The 21156-nt window shown below is 28.1% G+C and overlaps 2 protein-coding genes across 3 annotated transcripts; both read left to right on the forward strand.

The window, feature by feature from the left end:
• Positions 1 to 207: 207 nt before the first annotated feature.
• LOC105791013 (heptahelical transmembrane protein 2) lies at positions 208 to 10017 on the forward strand. Its single transcript, XM_012618866.2, has 4 exons — positions 208 to 596; positions 675 to 767; positions 862 to 937; positions 9112 to 10017. The coding sequence occupies exons 1-4, from the start codon at positions 343 to 345 to the stop codon at positions 9775 to 9777; spliced, it is 1089 nt and encodes a 362-aa protein (XP_012474320.1). The 5' UTR covers positions 208 to 342; the 3' UTR covers positions 9778 to 10017.
• Positions 10018 to 12124: 2107 nt separating this feature from the next.
• On the forward strand, positions 12125 to 14761 carry LOC105791014 (50S ribosomal protein L35, chloroplastic). Of its 2 annotated transcripts, none has more exons than XM_052635306.1 (3): positions 12125 to 12518; positions 12699 to 12815; positions 12897 to 13149. In XM_052635306.1, the coding sequence occupies exons 1-3, from the start codon at positions 12231 to 12233 to the stop codon at positions 12903 to 12905; spliced, it is 414 nt and encodes a 137-aa protein (XP_052491266.1). In that variant the 5' UTR covers positions 12125 to 12230; the 3' UTR covers positions 12906 to 13149. The 2 variants fall into 2 exon arrangements, with proteins under 2 accessions (XP_052491266.1, XP_012474321.1); XM_012618867.2 differs by lacking the exon at positions 12897 to 13149 and adding an exon at positions 14516 to 14761 and having other exon boundaries at positions 12129 to 12518.
• Positions 14762 to 21156: the final 6395 nt, after the last annotated feature.

Consider the following 21156-nt stretch of genomic DNA (forward strand, 5'->3'; position numbering starts at 1 on the left):
AAAATTAAAATAAATGAAACAACAGCACGTAAATAAAAACCTGGGGGGGCCATAATCAGATACAGTCAGACTACACCTACAACCTATGCTTATTCATCAAAAAGTGCTTTGTTTCTCAAATAGTTTAGTGCCACGTAAGCACACACAAATTTTTAATAAAAATAAGAAATTGAATTTTCTCTGGTTTTCGCTATATGTACAGGTTAACCGAATTGTAGCAGAAAGGCCTAAAATATCTATCTCCCAGAGAGAAAAAGAAAAAAAAAGGTTCAGATTCCTTCGCCGGTAAAAAAACCGGAGGCGTTTCTCCGGCGAGGCGTTTGGGTGTAGCTTCCAAGTAGCATGAAAAGTCATCGTCGTCATCGAAAAGTTGCGACGGTGGAGAATGATTATAAGCAACTAGATCGATTTGAGTCAGGTGAAGAAGATAGGATGAAGAAGCAAAGATTTAAGAGGAAATTGTTGAGGTACGAAGAGTTACCGGATTATTTGAAAGATAACGAGTTCATCTTGGATTATTACCGATGCGAATGGCCATTGAAGGACATTTTATTAAGCGTTTTCTCATTGCACAACGAAACAATAAATATCTGGACGTAAGGGACTCGATCCGAATTTCAAAAATTTCATTGGCTTCATTTTTTTTTTTTGACGATTATGTATTATTTTTGTAGGCATTTGGCAGGGTTTTTACTATTCGTTGGATTAACGGTGTTCAGTTCCATGGAGGATTTTGGAGATGGAAGTTTGATCACCAGTTTTTCCAAGTAAGGACCTGATTGTCATTTTTAAAATTTTCTGGGTTTTATGGATTTTAATGCGAAAGAAAGAAGCCTAATCTTTTGCGTTGGATGTTTCCAGAGCTCAAGTATCAGGACCGTCGATGATGATGATGAATGATGTTAACGCCTCTGATAACAAGCATAGCATCTTCCAGGTCAGTTCTTTTTCATATTTTGAAAAATGTTGTTCATCTATAATTAAATTAACATAAATAAATTCGTTAATGTAAAAGAAAAGTTGGGAGTTTTGGAAGGGAAATGGGCATGACGTGACAGCTAGTTTTGTTTAGATGCGTTAGTGGATTACGGTCAGAGATAATATCGTGAATTAAAAGATTACTGGGTCACACCATGTGATTCTTTCTACCGGTCGGTGAAAAACACACAGTTCTTTGTTAAATAATATTATTTTTATAACTAAAATTTAACTTTCTGTAAATTTTATAAAGTTGACATCACATGCTAAGTTCAATCACTCACATTATAACAACCAAAATTTATCATCTATTTACACTTAATTAAGTTTAGAATTTATAAAAGTTTATAGAATTCCAATTTAATTATAAAAACAATGATTTATTATTTTATCCACTAGTAAAACTACACAATCAAATCTAAATTTATGTCAGAGTCTTTAAGATTACTAAATTTATTTGTCTTGAGTTTGTTGTATGGGCAGAATAGTTATTCATTTATAATATATATTTATAAGAATAATTTTAAAATTATATATAAACTTTGATTTAATATGAATTTCAATTTTATGCAATTATACATATGAAACTTTGATTATGGTTCAAATGTATATATAATATTTTAATTTTTTCAATTATTAACATTTGAAAAAAAATACATCAATTTATTTTATATTAAATAAATGTAATTATTTGTGTATAGAATATATAAACATAAAATAATGATATATCAATAATTATATTAATAACTTATAGAATTAGATCAAATCAAAATTTAATGTATAAAATAATACAAAACCAAATTTTAAATATAAAATTACACATTAAATTAAAATTTTAATTTCTTAAAAGAAGTATCTCTTATTAACCGCTCGTTGTAGTTTCACTCTTCTAACAAAAACTCTAGAAAACTAGTAGTTTAGTTATTTCTGTTTTTCTACTATTTCCTTTTTTTATTCTAATTATTATTTTATAAATATAACTAAAATATTATTAAAAAACCAAATCAGATTTAGAATAATAAAAATAATGTGAGTATTTACCTTTTAAAATTTAACAAATAGCTACCACTACAAATAATTATTCAATATATATAATAAATATAAATCAATATAGATTTATATTATATTGCAATACTTACTTCACAATAATTAATTTAAATATCAATCTCAAAATTACATATAAACTTTGAATCAATCTGCAATTTAATACATTAGTTTTAATTTTATGCAATTATATACATGAAACTTTGATTGCAAACTCAAATACATACATGAGACATTAATTTTGATTTAATTGTGAACATTTAAAAATAAATACATTAATTATAGTGATCTAAAAATACATTAATTTATTTTCATATTTGATACATACAATTGTTTGTAAATACATGTAAACTTAAAATAGTGTTACATAAATAATTATGTTAATAATTTATAAAATTAAATCAAAACGAAATTCACGTATAAAATTATAAAATTAAAGTCTCTATAACTTTACATATCAGATAAAAAGTTCAGAATAGTTTTAGATTTATATATTAAATTTATTAGGTGATAACATCTTTTCTGAAAATAATAAATTAAAGTTCAAACGGATTTTATGGTTCGTTATTTTCAAATGGGAGTATTGAGAAAATTAATAGCTTTTGGTGAGTAATTATTTTTAAAATTAAAATAATAAATTATCTTTATTTTTTTTATCATTTTGACTTAAATTTATTTTTATGTATTTTCTTTAATAATTATCTATACATTTTTAGGCATAATAATTTATTTGGCCTTCAATTTTACAAAAAATTATTTTAGCCACCCATTTAATTTTTCACCTCTTTTTGCTCTTACATTATTTGTTAAATCACCGAAAAATAAATTGAAAAGTTAACATACATTGGATACCATTAAGCAATTAATTAATTTTAAAATTTTAAAAAATTATAAAAATATTTTTAAATTAATAAGTATTAATATTATTTTTTAAAAATATTTTAAAATTTTATTAATTGTTGATGCTTCCACATACATGTCGATGCCACATCAGCCAAGTTAACAGATATTAACTTTTGTAAGTTTTAAGGCTAAAAGAGACAAAAAAAATTAAATGGAGGGCTAAAATGATTTTTTTGTAATGTTTAAGGGCCAAATAAGTCATTATGCCTTGTATTCAAAATTTTCACTGATTTGGTATCATTTTCAATTGAGTCCAACTCGGTTATGAAGTTATTAAAAGTTTAATATTTTTATAAAGCAATAAATATAATTTTGAGTGTATTTTTATTTTTGACATACTATTGAGAAAAATATGTGCATATGATGAGATTTCAACTTAAAACCTCAAAATTTTCCTTCTTTCAATTTTGCCATTTCAACTAAAGTCACATTTAATTTTTATTGTTACATGCCTTTTAAGCATAATAATTTATTTGGCTTTCTAACTTTACAAAAAAATTATTTTAGCCCAACGCTTAATTTTTTTATACTTTTAGCTCTTAAACTTGTATTGTTTGTCAAATCACTCTAAAATGAATGAAAAGTTAACGTTTGTTAATTTTATTGATGTGACATATACATGAATTATCATGTTAGCAATTAGTTAATCTTTTAAAATGTTAAAATTCAAAAAATATTTAAAATTATTTAAAATTATTAAATAAGTATAAAATATAAAAAACATTTTAACTATTTTTAATGTTAAAATTAATTAATTGTTAACGTGACATACATGTGATAATCCACTTGTATGCATGTCAACGAACATCAATTTTTATTTATTTTGAGACGATGCAAGTTAAAAAGTTAAATCAGACAAAAAATATATATATGAAAATTAAAATAATTTTTTATAAAATTAAAACTTCAAATAAGTCATTATGGGTAAATTTTGACTCATAATCTAGTACTATTAAAATATTACTTGGTTACTCCAAATTCAATAATATTTTAATAATAGTATAGATGTGCTAACCTTGAAAATTGACTAGACTAGAGATTCTCTTAACATCATCAGTGATTTTGTTTTTACATTTTGTGAACCTCATTTTGCTAAGGAAAAAAAAAACCTAATAACTAACCTTCTCCACTGATTGTTAATTCTTTTGAAACTTTTGCTGATTTTTTCTTTTTTGAAAGAAGTTACGTCTTTTGAATTTTCCTCTTTTTGAATTTTATGCATTTTTAAAAATATCCTATTATAGTTTTCAGGATATCTTTTGTAATTTTAAACTTTTTATATTTTAAAATTTCTGAGATATTTTCTATTTTAAAATTTTCCATTTTGTTTTTTAAAATTATTTTATGTAACATTTTTTTTGACGTGACACTTTGTTAACCCCTTAACGTTTTGCAACTTTAGGTATTTGATAAAAGGAATTTAGAATTAAAGTGATAATCACGTAAATTTTAGGACTAAATTAACATTTAATCCTAATTAATATTTGTAAGGTTTTTTTTTTATAATTCAAAAAAATACAACTGAGGAGTAATATTAAATAATATATATTTAAAAATATAACTTTTAACTAATTTTAACAAATTGTAAATATTATATTGCTGCAAAAAGTAAACGGATTGATTCCATTGGTCGGGGAAATGAAACGCATGGGTGATAGCGATTGAAGAATCTGTAGTTGATGACTTCTCGAAATACTGAACTTTGCTTCTTCGAGAATTTCAGTGCCGTTACTCATTGGCTCTTAGATATATTTTATTTTCATAAAAATTTAAAATAGAATTTCATTTTTTTAAAAGGAAAATAACATTTAAATCACTTATTTGAGATTAAAATACAATCCGCAATGACAAGTAACCAGTATAATTATAATTAGACTTAAGTAACACTATACGCAACGGAATCATAATTGTAATTCACATATATCTATAATTACAACTAAAATTAAACTAATACATGCATAAGCGAATAAATTGATAATAAAAAATTTTAGATTAAAACTTACACATACATCGCTGCATCTAGTGGAACTTAGGGTCTGTTTGATTGAAGGAATTGATTTTTCGGAAAATCATTTCCAACTTTTCCAGCGTTTGATTGGCGGAAAACATTTTCCATTTGAAAAATGAACTCCAAAACAAGGGAAAATGAGTTACATTTTAGGGAAAATGTCTTACCCTTTCAATTTCCGTAAGACATTTTCCGTGCTTCTCTCTCTATCGCCTCCTTCATTCATTCCTTCATTTCGTAGAAAATTGCTTCTTTTATCGATTTTCCAAGAATTTGTTTTTTAATTATTCAATACTTGTTTTTTAACACAATTACAAACAATTTATTTGATATTAGTTTTTTCAATTTATAACGATTAATATTGTAGCTTAATAATTGAGTATTATTATAAATAAATCATTGCAATATATGTAAAAATAATTTAAAATATAAAATTTATTAATATATATCAATATATGTAAAACAATTTTTTGGAAAATATTTCGTGAAATCTTCCAAACAAATTAAAATATTTTACATGATTCAATCAAACACCAAAAATATTTTCCAAGAAATCATTTTATAGAAAAGTAAAACATTTTCCGAAATCATTTTACGGAAAATATTTTACTAGCAATCAAATGCAACCTTAAACTTGAATACAAAATTTTAGGACCTCAACATTTATCAACATTGACAAAGCCTCACTTATAATGGTGTTTAAATTATTAAATATCCCTATTGAAAATAAAAATCTAAAGTTTCAATTTTACTTTTAAATTTCAATTTAGCATTTACACTTTTCTATTTAATTGAGTCTTTGAGCGATAAAATTTTATTTAATAAGCCCTTTGACCATTAAAGAGTAAAGACAATTATTTTTATGGGTTATTTTTACCATGTTAAGATTGTGTCATATGTCACAATTTAGTATTTTATATTAAAACCATAGAAATTATAAAATTAAAAGCAATTTTAAATATATATAAAGTGCAAAAATTATAAAATGATTATAAATGAAGAAAATTATATAAATTATAAAATTATTAAAATTGCAAAAAGTATTAAAATTTATTAAAATAACAAAATATTATATAAATTATGAAAAATAAAAATATGAAAATATTTAAAATGTAGACAATTATTGAAAATATTGCAAGGATATAGAAAAAATATGAAATACAAAAATTATGTAAAAATTATAAAAAATTTATATACAGCTTTGGTTGTGACTTGCCTTCTCAACCTATTCCCTACCTTAGTTTGCATCTCAAAACATTCTATTATCATCGACAATGAATAAAGGGAGTGCAAACTTTGGAGAGATCCACAATAAACAAGCATAACAAATACCTTCGGGGATAAAATGATAGTTAGTTTGCGAATAAATAAAAAAAGTGGTTCTTATAATTTTGTTTCATATATTTTTAATTTGTTTTATAATTTTTATGCTTTTCATAATATATTGTAAATTTTATTATTTTTAATAATTTTATATACTTTCAAATTTTTCCATAATTTTTACAATTTTATTTCTTTTTAAATCATATCTTTTATAATTACATAATTTTTAAATTTTTATTTTAATAATTCTTAATTTTTAAGTTTTTAGTATTTTATATAATTTTAGTTATTTATATTTTTTATAATTTTCTATATCTTTTTATAATTTTTTACTTTTCTATATCTTCTATTTTTGTACTTTTTAAATATTTTATATAATTTTTATGATTTTTATTGTTTTATGACTTTTAATAATTTTAAATATAAAATACCAAATTTCATCATGTGGCATAATTCTCGCATGCCCCGCTTCAATTATTATTTAACGGTTAAAGAGTTTAACTGATTAAAATTTTAACGTCCAAGGACTCAACTGAGTAAAAAAAGTATGACCGCTTAATTGATTATTTAAAATGTTAAATGACTTTAAAGGCCCTTTAGTGTTAATTTCATTAAAAGATGTTCAAAATTAAATTGCTGTGTAAACTTTTTTAATAATTTTAAATGAATGTAAAAAGTGTACTAATAATTTTTAGTAAATAGGTTATAAAGTTGATGATGTCATTCTGAAGTGATAATTTAGATTTATTCCAATGAATTTTTCTAGATAGATAATATTATTGGAAAATATTTTGACCAGATAAGGCATAAGGACTTATTTGATCCTTCAACTTTATTAAGAAATCATTTTAGCCATCCATTTAATTTTTGCATTTTTAACTCTTAAACTTATATTTTTTTATTAAATCATTCAAAATTAATGGAAAAGTTAACTTTGCTAACGATATACGTTGGTGACACATCAACATTAATTTTTTTAAAATTTTAAAATTCAAAAGATTATAAGAAATATTTTAAAAACTAAAATCATTAAAATTATAATAATATATATTTTAATAGTTTTAAATTTTGAAATTAATTAAATGGTATGTTGTCCACGTGGAAATTTAGATGAGCAAAGTTAACAAATGTTTACTTTTTATCTATTCTGAGTGATTTGACAAAAAAATACAAATTCAAAGGTTAAAAGAGATGAAAAAATAAATGAAGGACTAAAGTAATTTTTTATAAAGTTGGAGGCAAAAAAGTTATTATTCTTACAATTAAATCTCATTACATACGTCAGAACCTAATTCAAGAACACTTTTAAGTTGTCTAAATTATATATTTCATATGATGCCTCAATCATATATATATATATATATATATATTTCAAATCTAAAATTTTAAAACAAAATGATAATAAGTGGACTAAAAGAATTAAATAAAGTGTATTTGTTAAAATTTATTTGTAACCAATATTCTCTTAAATTAATATCTTTATAATTAAAATTAAATAATAAAAATTTATTTAATAAATAATAATTTGAATCAAGTTAAACTGGATTAAGAAAATCCTATTATAGTCAAATGTCTAATTTGATATCCCAAATAACCTTATTCTAATCAATACGCTGGAAAGCCAAGAACTCAAAAAGCTTGAAACATTTTGGCTGGAGGATTAAATATTATTTTATCATTGTTTTTAAAGGTGGTGTTAAAATATTTGGTTTAAGATTATGCGTATGGGGCTGTAATAAAAATATTTAAAAGTTAAAATATTCATTTTAAATATGATTTTATAAAGTAAATATAAATTAATTGAGATGATATTTAAATTTATTAATATTATAATATATAAAATATAAATTGACTCTTGTAAATTGTTTGCAAAATGAATATATAAATCATATTTTAGATATTAAAACCATACAAAACTAAAACTATTGTAAATTAATAAAATTTATAAGTGATTAAATAATTGACTCAAATGTAAAGTACTCTTTATTATCATTATCATCATGACGTCATGCTATTGTTTTTGTATTAATAAATATTTAAATTATAAAATAAATAAAATAAAATAATTTATAGTAACTCTTTTTTAACTAACTCATTATTAATATTATGATATATATATAAAATATAAAATCTTAAATATTTTAAGTAATTAATTAATATAAATTATTTATAAAATTTAATTTAAATATATAAATCATATTTATAATTTATAATCCAACGATAGATTTATAATTTCATACTCAAACTAACTTTTGAAAAATCAAAAGTAATGGTGACTGGTGAAGTGATTCAGTCATTTGTGACTGCATATTAACATGCTTGATATCCCGAATAACCTAGGCCTTGGTATATATATGTGCTGTCCTTTGATATGTAATCAGTGGCGGATATTGGGACTAATTTTTGAGGGGTTCAGTAAAATTTTTAAAAAATGAGTTTTTTTTTAAATTGGGGGTTCAATTAGAATTTTTAAATTTTTTGAGATTAATGAGAATTTTTGAATATTTTAAGTGAGCTTAATTAAAATTTTCAGAATAAAAAATAAAAAATAAAAAGTATAATGAGAATTTTTAAAAATTTATGGAAAATTTTCTAAAAATTTCAAGAAAAAAAATCATGATTTCCCAAAATTTTGAGGGGGCAAGGCCCTATAGGGCCTTTAAACTGTCCGCCTTTGGATGTAATTAACAATTCAGATGATGTGATCTCTGTCAACAGAGAAATTTTGCATCAAATACTGTAAATTTCAATGTTTTCTTCAATGTGCATTTCCAACTTCCATTTTAGTAGGAGCAGTAAATCAGGGGAAGGAACTGAAATGCAGTATGACTTTGAATTTGATGTTTGGTTTGCAGGGTTCAGAGTTGAGGCACATTCCTCAGTTGGACTTGAAGAAAGATCGGTATAACGCAATTCCAAAATGGCCCTGGTTTGTTTTCTTGTCTGGTGCAATGGGGTGCTTGGTTTGCAGCTCGGTCTCACACCTCTTTGCTTGCCACTCCAGACGCTTTAGCCTCTTCTTCTGGCGCCTAGACTATGCAGGCATCTCTCTCATGATAGTCTGCTCCTTCTTTGCTCCCGTCTACTACGCTTTCTTCTGCCATCCGTATTCATGCCTTTTCTATCTCACTTCCATATCGGTGCTCGGAGTCCTTGCCATCATCACTCTGTTATCACCAACTCTCTCAGCATCCCGTTTCCGATCTTTTCGAGCTTCCTTGTTTCTTGCAATGGGCTTCTCAGGGGTGATCCCAGCAGCACATGCAGTTTCTTTGCACTGGGGCCATCCGCATATATTTGTATCTCTCGGTTATGAGCTCGTGATGGCGTTCCTATACGCTGCAGGCGCTGCGGTTTATACCAGCAGAATACCGGAGCGGTGGAAGCCTGGTGCATTTGATATTGCAGGGCACAGCCACCAGATCTTTCATGTGTTTGTTGTTCTCGCGGCACTTGCTCATTGTGTTGCTACCCTTGTGATTATGGATTTTCGTCGGGAATCTGCAACCTGTGCGTATTAGCATTCTACTGTTAGGTAAACAATGTTTTGATGATCAGGGGGATTTCCTAGTTCTCCCAGTTTTTGGCTTATTAAATTCTATCACTTCCAACAACATTTTCCTTAACAAACTGGCACTGGTGACCTCCAAAATTATATTTGATTGCCCATCAAGCTGATTTCCCATCCATAGCTCTTAGGCTCAGTTATACACTTTTATAGATGGAAAAGCTAAAAACAGAAATGATGTTGTCTTATGTTACTCCTTAAAATTAAATTTACCTTGTGCTAGCTTATAATTTATCGAAAATTATATTTTTCAAAGGATTAAATTAAAAATTTACCATTTTAAGAGATTTATAATTTTACTATGTACTAATTTATAATTTATAAAATTAAGGTCTGAACTTGCACTTTTCCATTTTAGCCTCTGCCCGCCCATGTGCATTTGACATACCAATCTCTCGACAAGTCTCTACGTGCTGCAAAATCAAATTCACACCGACTCGGCTTACTCTTTACGTCAAACAAGTTACAAGATGAACTCCACCATCCAAAAATAGTACAACTAGCAAAACTGGTCCGAAGCCGAAAATTTTGAGAAAACTTAGTCCAAAAATAGTACAACAAGCAAAGATGGTGATTCAATTTTGAGAAAATTTGAGCTTGAAAAAGTTTGTGTAAAAAAAAAACGACCCTAAGCTAATTCAATCCCAAATAATTCAACCTTGATACAAATTTGAGCTCAAACCTGTAATGATCCAAGTTTAAAATTGATCCAATCTTGAGCTCAAAATAGATCCGATCTCAAATTTAAAAAAAAGTTTCAATTTAAAATCAAATAGACATTAATAATTAATATAAGGGCTGTCTCTTTGGCTTGAATTTATTATTCCATACACAGGCACTAGAGTTGTTTCTTTGAGTGCCGTATGACATATTAAAAAATGGGTGAAACATGGCTAAAAAAAATGTTAATGAAAAAATCAAAGTGAACTGAAGGTCTTTCACCCTAAAATATTATAAATTCACGAATAATGTTTCACGAATAGTGAATTAAATGCCTAATTAAATCTAGACAGAAGTTCAAAATTAACAAATTTATAAACCGAGAAAAATGGTGGGATTGAAGATACTAACTCTGACAACATTACTCTTTGAGACAAAAATAGTACTGGTTTTAGGCTTTAGTGTTTTCATGCCTTTATCGTTTATAGTTCAAGCACTAGAGAGAGATTGATATCAAGGCCATGCCATTTAATAATTCCAACTTCATCAATTGAATGATGAAAGATATTATTGAAAGATATTTTGGATACAAAAAATTGTAAAAATATTTTTATATTTACCTTTTAAAATTTTAAAATTTTAAAATATTTTTAACAATTATGACTAAAATGACAAATTTTGTAACATTAAAGGAAAAATTTGATGAATTTTTAAATTTAAAATCAAATTGACAAAATTTAAAAACATTAAAAATTAGATATAAAACAAACTTAATAGTTAGGTGACTATTTTGATACATTATCCATTTATATATAATATAAATATTAGATAAAAAGAAAATTATAAAGTTTACAAATAAAATGTACCAAAAAAGTTTACAAATGAAGGATAAATAAGTCTCCATAAATGAATACATCATGATAAATAAGGAAACATCAAATGCATTTGAATTTAGATAACCTTGTAGAAGTAAAACCTTTTTTTTATATTTTAAAATTATATATATTTAATTTTATAATAATATAAATAATATGTTATTTTATAAATAGAAAACGTATAAACTTACAAAAATACATCTAAAATGAATTTAAATATATAGTTGTCCAAATTCAAATGTGTCAAGACAACAATTTATTCATGTTCATTCTTGATATAAAAAATTAATATATTTTCAAAGTTTTATTTATTTATTTATTTCGGCACATACTATTGGATTGACTATCAGTACCATATCAGCAAAAACTAATAGTATTAGTGCAGAGATACCAATCTGGGTGATAAAATACAAGTTCAAGTATCAACTAGACCCCAAAAGAGTTTAGATACCAATTAGATAGTCTTGAACAAATTTAGAGCATAAATTATATATTAACAAAAAAAAAAAAGTTTCCATTTCCAAATTTAGAACTTTAATTGAAAGTATAGAGGGAATATAAAAGTTTGTATTGATTGTTTGAAGTGATGAAGTAAGAAAATAGATTTGAGTTTGGTGGTTGATATCGGTCATTAATTCATTTTATTTGTATTATCATGATTTCTATTTTCTAAACATGCTTAATTAGCTGTTAACCAAATTTTCATATTACATATTAGGAAATAAATTCGAAAGAACTAAGGCCACAAACAAATGGAGCAGCATGACAACCCATGAGGACGCAACGTCTGAGACGGCAGTTTTCTGCGGTTCTATCCTAATCTCCTACTTTCCCATCCTTAGCTTCATCACATTCATTTCATTCTTCATCAATGGCTTCTTCTCTCAATTTAACCACTCTTTCTCTTACTTTACCCATTCCCCATCCCCATCCCCATCCCCATCCCCGTCCCTCCTCATCCATTCGACTCCCTCGTGGCTCGCTCCAACTCCCCCAATTCAACAAGGTGCGCAAAGCCTTGAAACTCAGTTCCTCTCAAACCATCTCTGCTTTCCCTTCCTTTGCTTCCAAGGCCCTTCCCGCTTTCTCCCCTGCCCCCCTAACACTCCAATCCCCCACTGTCTTTGCGGCTAAAGGCTACAAAATGAAAACCCACAAGGTACTTCTCTCTTTCTTCTCTTTGCTTCCAAGTGAATTTGGTTGCCATATCCAGTAAAACTTGTGCCAAAAGAATCCACATTTTCAGAATTCAGCAAATTTAAGAAATTTTATGAATAGATTTAGTTATTTGCTTTGCTTTTCTAATGGATACCATGTTGTCATATATATGGTTCATTAGGCTTCAGCAAAGCGATTCCGGGTGACAGGACGAGGGAAAATAGTAAGAAGGAGAGCTGGGAAGCAGCATTTGTTGGCTAAGAAGAACACCAAGCGTAAATTGCGCCTCTCCAAAATGGTCAGTCTTTTTTCCCCTTTTCGCCTCAGATTCTACTTTGTTATTATTATTATTAATTATTAAAATCCTTTTATCTTTTAGATGGCCTGACTGCTAATTCCTCCAAATTAATGCTGCGTTTTGGTTCTTGCATAGGAAGGGATAAGCAACTGTGGGATATGGATTTGTAGCTTATACTTTTAATTTCTTAATTCCAAGCTCCTTATCATGACTGTTATCTTGTGTCAAACAAATAAAACTTAAACTGCAAGGACTGGTTGGTGGGCTGTAAGAAAGCAAATAAGACATTGCAGTGAGAAAATTCGTTAAGGAAACTGAATAATTATTGTTTTTACTTTTGAAAGTCTTAGAATGAGGGTCACTTTTTTCTTTTTAAAAAAACACATCTCCCAAGTTTTGGTGGATCTTCCCCTTCTTCTGGTTTCCCCAACTTGAATAGGAATTTAGTCCTGCTATTCTGTCTCTTGGCTCTAATACAGTTTACCAGTGTGGTTTGGATATGTAGATGAGCTCTGCCTTGGCATTTCAAGATTTTCAATCAGACAGGCTTCAAATTACTTTCTTTTAGTTTCTAAGTTATCCAGAGAGAGCAAATATTCCTGAAGGAATAGTTGTTTTAATTGCTACCCCATTTAGGCTATATGCTGTCTGCCATCCTAGGTCCATTTTTCATCTCGTATCTAGAAAAGAGTCAAATGTGTCTTAGAGGGCATCTATATTAGAAATAATGAGCCTATGTTCTTGTTGGGGTATAGCAAAGTCAGGTTGGTCTTTAGGAGGTTTTGATGGGTGGAATCATGATTTTTTTTTTTTGTTACCTTAGTTTGGTGAGTATGGTAGGATTCAATGCAGATTAAACTTGTTTTTCTGATAAGTTGGCAGAGTGAGAAGGTGGCATATAATTTATCAAAGGGTATTTGAAAGTAACATGTTGCACCACCAGAAGTGAAAAGGCTTTCTTAAATGCTCAGTTGCTATCAGTTGATACCATGATTTGTTTTTTCTTCGTAGGAAGTCATATAAAGATAAGAGTTGGAGATGTTGAACCAAATATCTTAAATCGAATTTTTCTATTTTCAGTTACTGTATTTCTTGGTGAAATCATAGTGTCGTTATCTTACCCATTGTATGGTAAGCGTGGTGGATGAGAGGAAGAAACTGGAAAGCGTTCATGTTAAACTAACTTAGACTATTCATAAAAAATGCAAATTGAGTACAGCTAATATATATCATTATCATGACCAGAGCTTTGTTCTGTCTAAATGCTTAGTTAAATAGTTCATAGATTCAGGCATGACCGGTTTGTATTTCCACTGTAACTCAGATAAGAAAATCTAGGTTGCAGATCTTGTAAGATATTGTAAATTAAATCTCTCTTTCCTTCTTCTCTGAGCATAAACAAACCTCAATGTATGAACAAAATCAGGTCATAGTGAAATATATTGAAAATTTATTTGACTAATATTGAGAATTTCTTAAACCTAGAGGCTTACTTCAGATGCCCAGTTTAGGGTCATGAATTTTCCATTTGGTGTTTCTTTTAATCAAGATGCTTGGAATATAATAGAAATTGATCCATGACCAATATTTGGTCAAACAGACTGTTCAAGTTGCTGATATAATCTCAAATGAAATTCTTTTATTTGATGCATAAGTTTAAACGTTTCTTATGGTGTATTTGTGTCAATTTCCGTCTGCAGCACGCTGTTAGCCGGAGTGACTATGATAACGTGATTGGCGCCTTGCCGTATCTCAAAGTAAATAGAAATGCCAAGTGAAGAGTTGCCATGTGATGAGTTATTTATGTTGCTTTCTTGTGATTTCTCACAATTATGTTAGAGAAAGTTGTGTTTATTGCTTTAATCTCTGGTGCACTTAGTGGCCATTGATAAAATTCCTAGTTGAATTTTATTTATTTCAATCATTTTGGCACTCGTTTCATTCCAGTTTAGACATCACAGGTAACATTGCATGATCTGAACTCCTATGATGGATTCTTTGGTTGTTGAAATAGGCTCAGAACATCTAGACTAGACTGGTTTTAAATTTCTCAATCATTTGCAAATAATAAGATAGATGGGAGAGTAAACCATTCGAGTCAGTCAGGAAAAGAAGAAGAAAAAGCAATCCGAATTCAAACGGGATCAAATTTGATTTGATAAGAAAAAGTGAAGACTAAGACTCAATTTATGGTTTCAATTCTTTTTGTAAGAGAGTATTAAAAATTGTGTTTGGTTGAATATTAACAAAATAAATATGAAAATATGTAAAAGCAAAGTTGTTTCTTGGTCCGTCAGATGTCATGGAGGCGGTGGCTCAGGACCATCATCGCTTTGCTTGATCGGGGTAACTCGATGTATGGTAGTTTTCTGATGCAAACATTTTTCTGGTTTTCATCGTTTTGTTTTTCTGTTTGCATTTGTACCACTTCGGCTTTGGATTGATCACCTATGTCTACGTCTAGGACCATTAACTGTTTGGTTTCGTAATGGATGCCGCCCATTGTCTTTTTAATTTAATTATTGAATTGACTAATTCAAGTTCATATAAATGTAAAAGTTATTATTAAATAAAGAATAATAAAATAGAAGTAACAACAAAAATATAACAAAAGAGAGTGTCTTTAAAAAGCATTTTTAAAGTTTATATTTATATGAATAAAATAAAATTCTTCTCTTAATAATAAATTTTATTTCTCTTTACAATAAGAGTTTTATATATTGAGGTACCTGAATTTGACAATTTATGCTTATTTGGTCTTAATTTTTTTTTGAATTGATACCTAAATTTGAAAATTATAAGCCAACTTAGTATTTTTTCAGTATTTGAATAACACTAATAAATATATGCTAACATGACTATGATGACTAATAACATGGTGACACGTGCTAGTCTCATATTTTGACACGTGGCAAAAAAGTATAATTATTTTTAATTTTTTGTCATATGTCACCATGCTATTGGTCGTCAATGGCACCTCAGCGTATTTTAACAGTGTTAGTCAATTACCTAAAATAAAGTATCAAGTTGGCTTACAGTTTTTAAGTTCAGGTATCAATTAGGTCCAAAAAAAGTTTAGGTAACAAGTAGTTATAAATTGACAAGTTCAGGCATCTCTGTATATATTAACTTTTATAATAATAACAACGTATTTGTAATGCTTTCCCTTGAATATCTATCAATAGATAATGTGCCTCGTTAAAACCTTATTAAGATAAGAACCCCAAAATTATTAGTGAAGGAAAAATAATAAACATATCTATAATACGCATATCTTGTTCTCATAAAAATCTTACTTGTAAAACTTAGTGGGACAAAACCTCAATTAAAGGAAAAAGAGTACAACACGTATTCAATCCTCTTCATGACAAAATCAAATGATATCTCATATTCTACATGACCACTTGAACGGATTTGCTAAACATTTATATCACTGTTTTTCTGAAAGTCATGAGTGAGGAAGAATTTTGGGGAAATATATTTGATCTCTCCAAAAGTTCCAACAATAATCATAACAAACTTTGATCATGATTCTTCTATAATAATAGATATGTTCAATCAATTCAATAAATATTTACGCAAACATATCAAACAATTTCTCAGAAATTTCTATATGCTTTCTGCATTTTAAATCCTTCAAGGATTTTAATATAAACTTCCCGATATAGTGATTCATATAAAGGTTGTAAAAACAAATGTCAAATCTTTCATGACCTACCAAACTAATAAGAAATCTAATGGTCATTGCATGCACTACAAAAGAATATCTTTTATAATCAATGTTAGGATTTAGCGAAATACTTTATTTATTTTTATTTTGTTTTAGCAAAACTACATAAATTTTGTATAGCCCCACTAACTTTATACCTTTAGGTGTTTGGATAAATTTCATGAATTTGATAAAATAGAAAATAAATATTATATTATAAAAATGAAAATAAAATATATTTTCAAAATTCAAATAGAGTTTAATATGGTAGGAACTTGGTTGGTAGGAATTGAACTAGAACGCTAGAGTAAACTGTATTAGGATTGAATAAATAATCTTATCAAGATTTAAACTGATTAATATCTTATTTCAATTACTAATCATTAACTTATGATATTTTAATCACTTAGAAAGAATTAATTCATGTGAAAATTCAAATAAACTCCAAACATAAATGAGTAGTTTTTAAATAGAAAACAAATCCCATTCCAATGAAACACAAGTCTTTTAAATAGCAAATTTAAAAGTTGATTGAAATTCATAAGCACAAAGAAAATATAGAAGAGAATAGTTTTTACTCTAATACTTATCTATAAACGACTTTCTCTCTCTCAAACTATGAATATGTTGTATTTTACATTGGTTTTCAAGGGTAAAAGATGGTGCAGATAGAAATGGGCTCCGTGCTGAGGGTGTCCTGGCGAGTTGAGACTCTTGTGGCTGCTCTCCAATTTTCAATTTCTACTTTTTCCTTGCTTTATCATTTTTTTCATCCATGAATCTTCAATCAAGAACTTTATTTCATCGAGGGGTCAAGCAACATGAATAAAAAATAATTTACTTACTTTCAGTAAGAAAATAACTTCTCTCTGTAAACCAATAAAACTCGTAATTTTCAAAAAACAGAATTTATTCTTAGAAATAAGTTGCTAACAGAAAAATAATGATGCATGAACAATGTATGAAATATTTTTAGGTCAACCGGTGCTCTTTATTCATAGATGGAAGTACAAGACTCCTAGTTGAATAAGCCCTTGGCAAATAATATTATTTAAATAGAAAACATAATCTCACTCTAAGTGTGAGAGAAGAGGGTGGCTAATAACTCTAAATTATATAGACTTTCTAAGCAAAATTTATGCAATTTTCGAGCATTTTGATAGCAAATTGTGCATTTTTAGAACACATTGAGAAATTGGGCATAATTAAAGTAAGATTGTAATTTTAAGTAATTAAATGCTAATCTTACATAATTTTACTTTATGTTGCTACATTTTGGGATATACATAATTCTGTGCTAAATTTGCTGCAACTTGGTACACTGATGTGTTGGATATTTGAAGCCATTATGGATGACGCATGGACATGAGTTGAATATTAATTAGCATGGGACGACAAAGCCTGAGTATTGGACTCAAGGAATTAATTCTAACCCAACTTGGAAGTGGGTTGATGAAAGGAACAAGTCTGCTCCTCACATTAAAGCCCAAACCGTCCATTAAGGGGGAAAGAGTCCAAATTCGACAATGAGCAACCCAACTAGCTTTGGAACAATTAATTAAGGGTCTCTACATGTGTAAAAGTCACAAAATAGCTTGAACAAAATCCCATGGTTGTCGTCCAACCCTTTTCCTTCAATCAAGCAAGAATCAAGCTAAAATCAAGTAAAAATCAACCTTTCTTTCCATAAATTATGGCCGGCCATGCATGAGAGACTTTCAAGGGATGTTCATGCTATTTTGAGCAAACTCTCAAGCCTTTCCTCATGTATAAATACCACCCCTCATTCACTCACCATTCACTCTTCTCTCAACATCTTCATTCTCCTTTCTCTCCCACGCCTAAGCCTTCCATTTTCTCTCATCTTCTCCATTCTCTCTTTGAGAGTTCACCTAGTAAGCAATTATTGAGTTGAAGATCTCACGGTCGACCACCTTGAGGAGTAGTTTGCATTGGAGCAACGACGAGGTTAGGAGGAAACCACCACGAACAATTTTCGGAGAATCACTGAAATCTCCTTAGAGTAATTCCTTCCTTTCTCTTCAAATTGTTCTAAGTTTGAAAACATGCTTGCAAATTATTTGATTGTTGTTCATTTAATGATGATGACTTAATTCGTTTTTGATAGAATGATTGTGATCTTTTGATTTAATAAGTTTAGATTATGTTTATAATGTTCTGTGCCTCAATTATTTATGCTTCCAATTAAAATAAATTATGTTGTTCCTGCATTAAAATATGTTTTAATGCATTAGAATCAGTTGCTTAATCAGAACCGGATGATGATTAATGGACACAATAATTGAAATATTTTTAATCTATATTTGACAAAAATAGGTTAAAGGTTTGTAATAATTCGAAAGAACCCTGTTACCTTGATAACTTTAGATTTATGTGATTAAATTATTTCAAACATACATGTCGCTATTACTTTGCATAAATTCTAAGGAATGATGATTCAAAAGTTTTTCTAAGTGAGAAACATAAGACTTTGACAGAAGCTTATGAAGTTTAGGTTCTGAGTTAATAAATAGTCGAGTTGCCATGGAATTTTTTCGAAAATTTTGTTAAGCATAATTGTGAATGAATTAAATCAAGAGCTGTAATTGTTTTAGCTTATTCATGTCATTGTTGTTAAATCTTGCGAATTACTGTTTCACCATTTCATTGTATTTTATTTCATTCTCATTTGCATATTAGCTGTTAATTTAAGTTAATTAAAACATCCATCACTTTCAAATATTTTATTTTTATAACCAACTTGGTAAATATTAATTTCACAATTGTTGATTATCAATACAATCCATGTGAAGACGATACTCTTTTTACTTACGTATTACTTGATAACTGATCAGCTGTGCGCATGCGAATTAAAACACTGAATTTATATAATAATTTTTAAAGTCTAGTTTTACTGCAAGCGTACATGTCAATTGTAATATTTGTAGTGTTACAATGAAACACCAGAGTATTCCAAGGATCGAACACAATGGAGTTGGCGATTTAATGATTTTTATTAAAAAATACATGTAAGAAAAGAATCTAACTAGCTACTCACCAATAGCTATAGTAAGGCAAAGTATAAAAAGAGATTTTTAACACTAATTTCTAAATTAACTATCTTAAAGACTAAATTGCAAGGAATGTAAAACTAAAGGACAATCCAACAAATAAGTAATAGTGGTTGGTTGATTTTGATGTGGTTCACCGATCCTCAAACAAGGGACTTAAATCGATTAAATTACTAAATGGCTTTGTTTATCTTCCGATCTCAATTTTACCAACTTAGACGAATTAGGTCTGGTCTATCTTCCGGTCTCACTGGTTAACCATAAACTAACAAACAGGTGTGCGGCAAGATAACCTTTCGGTCTCATTTTATCTTGATATTCCCTTAGGGGCGTCACTACTTAAGTGTTGAGAAATGTGCCCATATTGTAGTAAACATGTAATTGTTTTTTTATTTATTTGAACGATGAATAAATAAATAAAGTTAATTCCACATTTCACTATTATGTCTTTTGTATTTGTGTTTTTCATATTTTGCATGAATTGTAGAATTGTGACAAGCAAATATTAACTCATTAATTTTCTAAGTTCAAACTAATGATAAGTGGCACTATAAGAATGTTTACATTGCGAGAAAGATAACTTACTTCAGTAGATAATCTAAACGAGTCTGTAATCCCGTAAAAGAAACAAAATGAGCATTTGATTTAAATACTTAGAAGAATTATTATTTCATCTACAATTCCAATTGAGGAGATGACTAGTCTTGGCTATCGGAACAGTTGACTCCATGGGTAGAGATATAGATGTATTCATTGAAAGAATGGTACATTTGACTGGACCCAAGATGAATTAATTTTGAATCCATTTGTAAATTAATTCACTTGTGATGTTCATGGTGTGATTTACCTAAATCATGAATTAGTCACTGACCATGTGTATGTAACTTATGTACTTTGATATAAGTGGAGGCTTATGCTCTAAAAATGATTGAGCTGATAGCCGATATGTTGGGCACATGACTTGTGTATGGCATGGCTTCACCAGCAACAGTGGAATTAATAACCCAATTAAAGAGTTAACAATATCCTCTCATTGGCATCGTATGGATTGATAAATATGGAACGTGGTCACGAGTTGCTTATCCTCGAACGAGCAATTTATCACAGTCATTTGTTGGCAGAGATCATATTAATTATTAAGAAGACATAATGGTGACAATGAGGTAAAATAGGATTGTATTGACTGATCAGATTTAACTCAAAGGAATCAAGGATATCATATGAGGGTAACACATACATGACGAGGTCATTGGACAAAGCAGTTGGATGAATTGCTTTCGTAAAGAGTATATTGACTTAATGGTTAAGTAATTGCAAATTTTCGGAACGATTCTTCTAGACATAATTGCAATTACTAGAGCCTAATTGTATATGTCCGATTGGTCTCTTTACTAGCTCAAAAAAAGCTCATCGGATTGTATTTGAATCATAAGAAAATTCTACAACTTTAAAAATAATTTAATTGAGTCGATTTATTCAAAGTGGAATTAAATTGGGCAGTCGTAAGAATTGTTCAACTAGGGAATTTGATTAAATAATTTTCTTGAAAAACTAATTTGGA

This window comes from Gossypium raimondii, chromosome 8, assembly GCF_025698545.1.
Source record: "Gossypium raimondii isolate GPD5lz chromosome 8, ASM2569854v1, whole genome shotgun sequence".
Classification (NCBI taxonomy): Eukaryota; Viridiplantae; Streptophyta; class Magnoliopsida; order Malvales; family Malvaceae; genus Gossypium; species Gossypium raimondii.

Bases quoted from the DNA above. Each gene is read 5' to 3' on its own strand.
- LOC105791013 (XM_012618866.2), top strand. From the start codon at position 343: ATGAAAAGTCATCGTCGTCATCGAAAAGTTGCGACGGTGGAGAATGAT. The intron at 597-674 runs GTAAGGGACTCG...TTATTTTTGTAG, and splicing joins GAAACAATAAATATCTGGAC to GCATTTGGCAGGGTTTTTAC. The intron at 938-9,111 runs GTCAGTTCTTTT...TTTGGTTTGCAG, and splicing joins ACAAGCATAGCATCTTCCAG to GGTTCAGAGTTGAGGCACAT.
- LOC105791014 (XM_012618867.2), top strand. From the start codon at position 12,231: ATGGCTTCTTCTCTCAATTTAACCACTCTTTCTCTTACTTTACCCATT. The intron at 12,519-12,698 runs GTACTTCTCTCT...ATGGTTCATTAG, and splicing joins ACAAAATGAAAACCCACAAG to GCTTCAGCAAAGCGATTCCG. The intron at 12,816-14,515 runs GTCAGTCTTTTT...TTCCGTCTGCAG, and splicing joins AATTGCGCCTCTCCAAAATG to CACGCTGTTAGCCGGAGTGA.